General features: G+C 32.4%; 2 protein-coding genes across 3 annotated transcripts; one reads left to right on the top strand and one right to left on the bottom strand.

Annotated features, from left to right (window-relative positions):
* LOC104742152 (ras-related protein RABC1) lies at positions 5,093-7,033 on the bottom strand. 2 transcript variants are annotated; one of them, XM_010463127.2, is made up of 7 exons: positions 6,887-7,033; positions 6,635-6,808; positions 6,465-6,533; positions 5,903-5,968; positions 5,677-5,798; positions 5,471-5,599; positions 5,093-5,390 (listed from the first exon to the last, which is right to left on the bottom strand). In XM_010463127.2, the coding sequence occupies exons 2-7, from the start codon at positions 6,768-6,770 to the stop codon at positions 5,274-5,276; spliced, it is 639 nt and encodes a 212-aa protein (XP_010461429.1). In that variant the 5' UTR covers positions 6,771-6,808; positions 6,887-7,033; the 3' UTR covers positions 5,093-5,273. The 2 variants fall into 2 exon arrangements, with proteins under 2 accessions (XP_010461429.1, XP_019091782.1); XM_019236237.1 differs by lacking the exon at positions 5,903-5,968.
* LOC104743859 (F-box/FBD/LRR-repeat protein At5g56420-like) lies at positions 7,490-8,337 on the top strand. The gene is made up of 2 exons (XM_010464896.1): positions 7,490-7,764; positions 8,133-8,337. Exons 1-2 carry the CDS (start codon positions 7,490-7,492, stop codon positions 8,335-8,337), a joined length of 480 nt encoding a protein of 159 aa, XP_010463198.1.

The following is an 8,385-nucleotide window of genomic DNA, read 5'->3' as shown; positions in this document are numbered from 1 at the left end:
TTCTGTCGACTCATACAGTCATACTAGAATAGGACTCATTGGATTACTGCTTTTTTTTCTAAAAAAAAAGACTAAATTTTACAAAAAAATTTAGTTTATTTCAAAAAAAACTATTTTCAGGAAGTAAATATATAAATTTTTTAGTCAGAGAAAATAATTTTCTATTTTTGTTACCTTAATCCACTAATTTGTGTTTTTATATTATTAATTTATTATAAAATTTTTACAATAATCTACTAAAGTTAATTTAGCAATCACCAAAACTTTTGCTAAAAACTAAATATTATTATTATTACTGCACAACTTTAAAAAGTGTATTCACAATCTCATATAATCTATGGTTTGATAAATTTTTCACAAAATATTTGACATGCAAACTACTAGTCAAACCGTCGTCTTATTTGTATGCATGTGCAATTCTACTAGTATTTGTTTTACCACTAAAAATGTATTTTTTATATATTTTAATGTTAAAGTAGACTTTTATCACCACCTATAAGATGACTATATAAACATCTAGCCAATTCTTGAACTCATTGAGAAACTAATGAAGCTTGTGTTTCTTATGAAATCTTATGGGTGAAAGGTCAAGGATAAAGAAGTGGTGAAGAAGATTTTGTCCTCTTTGCCTCCCATATTCGATAGTCTTGATGAATGTTGCAGAAACACTTTCTGTTGGTGTCTTTATCGATGTCTTTATCGATTGCGTGCTTGTTCATGAATACAATATGAGACCAGATCAAGAGTCTTTGGAAGAATCGTCATTTAAAGAAAATTCATTTGACATAGTTAAAAAAAAAACTATAAGCATGATATTACTTTATTATTCTGAATTCTATATTTCGATCTAAAACTGTGTCATTTCTGGGAAGAGTTTACGACTTCTCATAATTAACAGGTATAGTCTAGTAATACTAGAAGCTGTTTATTTATTTTTTTATGCTCTTGGTTGACAATATCCTTCGTGTAATTTTCTTAGAGATGTATCGGGTAAGATTTTTCTACGGCCACTTTATCCCATCCTTATTACAAGCAAATTTTGAAATATAGCTACACATATACAATATATATATATATATATATATTCAAGTGGATCGATGACAATATCGAACTTAAAAATATTTAAAAGACCAAAAACATGTTATTTCTATATTTTAGGAGAAGAATTATTTTTTATTCATTAAGAATTATTTTTTATTCATTAAGATTTAAGTACGTAGATTTAAAATTTTAATATATGGTTTACTCTGATGAATTAGATGATTAAATTGTTCTGCAAGAAAATAAAGAGTCTAAAGATATTAATTTTTTATATAGAATTTGACGCATTTGAAATTCATTTTATTATTCATGAGATCACGACATATAGAAAAATTATTTCAAACAATGTTATTTTCCCAAAACAGTTGTGGTTTTTTCATTTCTTTTTCTTTACTAATTCTGTTTTTATTTCTAGTTACTTTTTGATATAAGTAAGATAAATATTTGATATAATGCACATGTTAGTTTTGATATAAAATCATATTTATTATTATCGAATAAATGGTTTTATTGTTTTGGAAGATGATGTATGTGATGTTTGAATTGGGCTTTTAAATACATAGAATAAAATCTTAAGAATTATATGCATATTTACCAACTTTAAATTGAAATATTAACAGTAAAATGTAACACCTACATTTATATACTGGCGTATTTATTTGGTTTTAATCAAGTTTTAAAATAATTTTTAATACTTTGTACATTTCCAGTCCACTCCCCATAGATTTCTTTTTCTCAGTACATGCATCACACATAGTTTACGGTTGATCAATCTGAATAATATATTAATGATATTAATTGTAAAAACTTATGATTTTGCACATTTGTGTCATGCTTTTATTATTATTATTATTATCTCATCAAATGATCCACCTATTGCAACATATGGAGCGGAAAACAAATTATGTAATCATGATGTAAACAACATGTATTTTTATATTTATGTAGGTGTTTTTTCCGCTAGAGAAAGGCTCTACATAAATATAAAAATATCTAAATAATTTTAGAAGATATTTATCAATTCAAAAAACAAACAGACAGTTAGACGACATATCTATATTTGACATTTATATCAAAATAACGTTAGTAAAACATTGTTTGATACGCATATATTTTACCATGTTTCACCATAGTTTATTTACGGTTTTTGCATGGTTTACTAGTTAGTTTTGTCATTATTTTGTAGTTTAAGGTCTGTTTGTGCATTAGAGTAGGATTTACATTGCATTTGCATTGTTTCATGCTTAAACTGGTGATTTGGACCCCAAAGAACATGGAAATGATCTGAAGAGGAATAGAGTGCAACCAGTGAAGCAGACAAAGGCTGGAACAGAAGAAAACCAAGGTTCAGAGGCCACTCGACCATGTGCAGTAGAGGGACTCGACCAGTGAAGAAACAGAAGAAGAAGTCACTGGACCAAGGCACTCGACCGTGCATGGTCGAGCACTTCAAGCCGCCTTTCTATTTTGTCTGTTAGCTAATTTAGGGCTTACCTCTTATCCTATGAATATCTCTTGTACCCCATGGCCGCCCACAAGTGAGAATAGATCAGAAAAAATATTTGTACCACTAAAAACCTAGTTTTTATCCCTTTTGGATTTTTAGCATTTGTTTACATCATTTGCCACTTTTGTTCTTGCTTTTTCCCAGATTTTCATACTTTGTAGTTGTAAGCTCTATAACTTTCTGAGTTTGCTTATTTGTATTAAGTTAAAGATCTCTAATTATCTTTCTCATCATGTTAGTTTCATTAATTTATGGGTTTGAGTTTATTATCATCATGTTTTGTTCATCTGAGTAGTGAGCTAGGGTTCTAGAGATGGATTAGGATAGTTTAGGGTTATGGCTGTTTAGATTGGTCAAGCTTGTTTGTTCATAGATCTCTTCCAGATTAGGTGTCCTTTAAGTTGTTCTTATATCTGAGAGGATAAGAACAGATCTTAAGCTTACTTGCATCATACAAATGTTTAGGTTGTTAGATAAAGCTAATACTGGAGATTATTGTGCCTAGCCTAAGAGATTAGTTGTCTAGGGTGATTTTTGACAAATAATGATATGGGTCTTTAATGTCGGTTTGTTAATGTCTTAGCTAATGAGAATTAGGTCTAACAGTGTCCAAACTTGATTACTTCTGTCATGAGAGTCGATTAGTAAGTCATTAAGATCATTGTCTGGAGATAGCTCATGTTGATTGAGGTTTGTTGATCAGTTTAGATAGTCATAACCTAAGTCCAACCCATGAATCCATCTCTAGGAGTCTACTTTGTTATTTGATTGTCTGTTATTGCATCTAGTCCTATTTCATTGCTGTTTAATATGTTTTAGTTATTAAAAATTGCTTTTGTTCTTCGTATTTAACCACTCGACCTAGCCACTCAACAACACGCACGGTCGAGTGCTTGATCGAGAACCATCTGGGTTGCTTAGATTACTTTCTGTTTATGTCCAGCATCTTAATAGTTTTGTTTCATTGCTTATATCTAGTTATTGCCACTATTTAGTTTAGTCTCTGCTTAGTTTATCTTTGTTTACATTGCATTTAGTTTCTGTTCTAAATAGTTTACATTCTGCATTTTCATTATTGTCATTAGGTTGTTAGTTCAAAACCATTTCATACTTGGCTTAATTTGAACTAGAGTTCACATCTTTAAGTGCTTGCATATCACCCTTTATAGGTTGACATCTCTTATACTTCAACTGTATAAGACTATTGAAACATCTTGCATCTAATCATCATTTTTTATGTTTGTTTGACTTTGCATCATTCATTCGTACATTCATACACACACACAAAAAAAAAATATGTTTCACTGTTCATCGTAATTGTGAAGTATATCTATTCACTTTTTGCATTTGCAAATTGGTATTGTATCATATCTACGAAATTTGTGGTACTATCTTAGATTTTCCCAAAATTGAGATTGAGAAAAAAACGATAATGATAAAACATATTTATTCAACATGAAATGTATAATCAGAAAAAGTTTAAATACAATTGAGAAATAAACCAATATAATAACTTTTTTTTTGATCAAAGAAAAAACCAATATAATAACTAAACTTAATAAAAACAAGAAAAAACCAACTATATCATGGAACCATAATCATCATCTCTATTCTCTATTCTATTTCACAAACATCATATATTGCGTATAATATAAACTTTGACTTATTCCAATCGTTGGAATATTAATTAGAGACTTTAAAGTATTTGCCAAATTTGATGAATACAAATGTCTTGTTTTATCCAAACATTGCCCCATCCTCAAAAATATGAGATGAACAAACAGTTGTGAATTCATCTCATTTCGTCGGGCTCATTTTATTCATTTGACTTATTATTCGTTCTATCTATCTTGTTCATTTTGTCAAACAACCATTTGCACCTCCTTATGTATTTTGGTATTTACATTGCAGCTTCCCTCCATTCACTGCAATTTGTATTACTCTCATTTTAATTTTTTGGTGGATCTTATAAAACGAATGAAAAATTGAAATTGATAAGTACTTATGTTTTTTTTAATCATTATGTTTAACGACATCAAAGGTAATCATCATCTCTGATATCTATTTCACAACATCTTATAATTACAGTACTTATTGGAATTGATAAGTACTGTAACTATAGACTACAGTGATAACCTAAAAACTCCAGACTTTCGGAAGATGTTGGTATCTCACATCTGCCAAGTTTGATGAATACATTAAAAATGTTTGTTTTATCCAAACCTTGCCCATTCCTCTAAATATGAGATGAACAACGGGAAATAGTGAATTCATCTAATTTCGTCCGAATCATTTTATTCATTTGACTTATTTTCGTTCTATCTATCGTTTCATTTTGTAAAACAACCATTTGCACCTCCTTATGTATTTTGGTACTTGCATTGAAGCTTCCCTCCTTTCACTGGAATATATATTACTCTCATTTAAACTCTTTGGGTAGATCTTCTATAACAGTTCTTTTTATCCTCGAATGATGAGAAATTGAAATTGGCAACAAAGAAAAATGTGATACTGGTCACAGTGGTCAGTTATTTCTTCAGCCTGAAAAAGAACTGTTTTATAAGATGGAATAATCCCAGATTAGAAACTAGTGAACACAACTTTGAAACCAGGGTTAAGATTTACATCCAAGATGCTGCAGTGTTTGGAAAACAAAGAGACCATCAAAAACAAGAAGACAAGCAAGAGTGTAATTTTGTGTCATAAACCCGTAGAGTCATCATGTCTAAGACGAGCAGCAGTAGCTCGACGAAGCACTGCTGGTCTGAGCGGGGTTTTGTTTGAAGATGTTCTTCTTTCCACCAGACGAACCTTCAGCAGTAAGAGTCGGTGTTTCCAATATCTACAGATGGAAAGACAGGTTAAAAGACATACTCATCATCCTCAGCACGACAAGCTTGAAGAAGGGAGCAAAGTTACTACCTTAAGAACAAGCTCTTCAAAACATTGCTCAACATTGACCCTAGTCTTAGCACTACACTCCAGAAACAAGCATCCATACTCCCGAGCAAAGTCAATGCCTTCTTTTTTAGAAACAGCCCTTTCACTCTCCTAGAGAGATCACATTAGGTCAGTAGAGTGACAAGTTATAGACACTCAAAGATAAGAGGACACAGAGAAAATCTTACCTTGTCAACTTTATTCCCAACAAGCATCTTGATGCAATCCTGATTGGTCGAGTAGAGGTCGATTTCCTTAGCCCATATATCTGATAGATTTGTGAATGTATCTCGTCTTGTCACATCATATACTACAGATAGAGAGTTCCAAAAGTCACATACAAAGATTAATAATGTGCAGCCCAAAAGCTAAAGGATAACAAATTATTATGTTCATCAAGAAAGAGAGACATACCCATAATTATACCCTGAGCTCCTCTGTAATATGAACTTGTTAGCGTCCTAAATCTCTCTTGCCCAGCTGAGTAATCAGAAAAAACACCCAAAAATTAATCAGAGATAACAGAGAAACTGAAAAGTTACAAGAGACTATTCTAAATACAAGAAGACCAATCTCAAAACTATTCTGTATACAAGAGTCTAATTTCAAAACTATTCTAAGTACAAGAGTCTAATATCTAAACTATTCTGGACAAGTCTAATCTTACAAGTAATACTGTTGCCTAATCTATAAACTATTCTAAATACAAGACTAATCTTTTAAAATATTATAAATACATAGACGAATCTCTAAACTATCCTAAAGGCAATAGACTAATCTATAAACTATTCTAAATACAAGACAGTGACTAAGAGAAAGCAATTGTAAAATATTCCACATTATTGTGGTCCAATATTTTTACAGAAGAAGACATTCTCAAACTCAGGATTGTCCAATGGTTTCCCCTAAACATCTAAAATTGAAACCAAAAAGATATGAAAATTTACATAAATTTCAATTTTTTTTGTTTTCTCACCAGTGTCCCAAATCGCAAGTTTGAGTTTCTTTTCCCCAACTGTCAGATACTTAACCTTAAAATCAACACCTACAAACATAAAAGACAAATCCAACATCATAATCAAAAACAACAACACAAAAGGCAAGATCGGTACTTGAAAGCTCGATCATAAAATATTAAAAACTAACCAATTGTGGGAGAGAGGTCATCAAAGGTATTAGATGTGAAACTCAACAAAAGAGAGCTCTTTCCAACACCAGAATCTCCGATCAATAAAACCTTAAACAAGTAATCAAATTCGGGTTGCCCCGACGAAGAACCCATCGGAAAAAAATCGAACCTTTTTTTTTGTTCTCCTTAACCTGAGAAACAAAAAAATCAAAAGGGTCGGAACAAAACAATCAAAAGACACAAACTTTGGAATAAAAAAAATTCACAACCTTAAGAGACCCTCGAGATCTGCGAGAAGAATGACACGAAGACACAAGAAGCAGAGTTAAAACCGGAGAGATCGTAAAAAGCCGAAGAAAACTCTTACACAAAAGAGTTCTTCTTTTTTTTTTTTTTTTTTTTTTTTTTTTTTTTTTTTTTTTNAGAGCCTGAAGACGCCTCTTTAATTTCACCGACTGACAAATGAGTAACAATCGTCTACGGTTGGGCCTTACGGGGCTTTATCTACACCTTCTTTTCGTTTGTTTCATAACCGTTGGATCGTAAACCGGTTTTTATTCGACGTCGGCCGAATTGGCCCAGAATATTGTGTTAGACCTAATATTCTCTATGGCTCGATCGAGGCGCCTCTATTTTATTTTCATCAATGACTTATGCTTGGGGACTCCTTTTTCTCTGGTCAAAACGTCCTCATCACATAACTTTCCCATCCCCATCAACAGTGAGTCGTCTCCGCTTGTTAGGAACGTTTTGGTGTCCCCTTCCCCGAAATACAGAAGTGTTGGGATCATATGGATAGGTTAAGTGAGTTGCCTGATGCGGTACTCTTGGAAATATTCTCATTCTTATCAACAAAAGAGGCTGTGACCACGATGGTGTTATCGAAACGGTGGAAGTTTCTTTGGATGTTAGTGCCAAGACTTCGATACGACCGCGATGAATATCAAGTTGGTGCATGTGAATCCATGAGATTCAGGCGGTTGATTCACACTTCTTTGGTTTTGCACAAGGTTCCGGTCATAGAAAGTTTGAATATCTCAATTAGTCCAATGAGTGATGCTTATGAAGATATTCAAGTGTGCGTTGGAACCGCTATTGAACGCGGTGTGCGTGAGCTATGTATCCATACCGAAATTTGTTCTACCGGGTCTCCAGTAGTAGTACTAGTACTTCCAAGTAGCTTGTGTCCAAGTTCTTCTACAATGCTTGTGACTTTGTTGCTACACAATGTGGTTCTTAAGGATTCGTTTTCATTGGTTTCTTTCCCATCCCTCAAAAATCTGGCACTTTTTTTTTGTAGAATAAAAAAAAAAAAAAAAAAAAAAAAAANCTGGCACTTCTATCATTGGCGTACCCAAGCGACGAGTTTGTCCCCATGCTTTTATCTGGTTGTCCTGTTCTTGAAACTATGATGATAGAACGACACCAGGGTGATAATGTGGGCTTATTCATTGTTAGAGTTTCCTCTTTAAAGATGTTAAGATTGGTTGAACAATCTTACATCAATGCTGACAGGTTTCTAATAGATGCTCCTTCGTTGGAGCTCTTGGAGATTAATAAACACATGGGTGGGTTTTGTCGCATTGAGCATAATATGCCTAAGATTGAAGCTGCAAATGTTTATGTTACTTGTAGTGATACCGAGCAGATTCTTTCGTCTCTTACTTCAGTCGAGCAACTTAGATTATGTTTAGCGACATCAAAGGTAACCAAGTCTTAGTTCTTCTCTAGACATCTTTAAATGTTTTTTTTTTTTTTTTTTTTTTTT

Source organism: Camelina sativa, chromosome 14 (genome assembly GCF_000633955.1).
Source record: "Camelina sativa cultivar DH55 chromosome 14, Cs, whole genome shotgun sequence".
Taxonomy (NCBI): Eukaryota; Viridiplantae; Streptophyta; class Magnoliopsida; order Brassicales; family Brassicaceae; genus Camelina; species Camelina sativa.
The sequence above is the reverse complement of the archived record's forward strand: the minus strand, read 5'-3'. Positions and strand labels throughout refer to the sequence as shown.

Bases quoted from the DNA above. Each gene is read 5' to 3' on its own strand.
- LOC104742152 (XM_010463127.2), bottom strand. From the start codon at position 6,770: ATGGGTTCTTCGTCGGGGCAACCCGAATTTGATTACTTGTTTAAGGTT. The intron at 5,799-5,902 runs GTATGTCTCTCT...CTCTATCTGTAG, and splicing joins AGCTCAGGGTATAATTATGG to TATATGATGTGACAAGACGA. The intron at 5,600-5,676 runs GTAAGATTTTCT...TGATCTCTCTAG, and splicing joins TTGGGAATAAAGTTGACAAG to GAGAGTGAAAGGGCTGTTTC.
- LOC104743859 (XM_010464896.1), top strand. From the start codon at position 7,490: ATGGTGTTATCGAAACGGTGGAAGTTTCTTTGGATGTTAGTGCCAAGA. The intron at 7,765-8,132 runs GTCTCCAGTAGT...CAATGCTGACAG, and splicing joins ACCGAAATTTGTTCTACCGG to GTTTCTAATAGATGCTCCTT.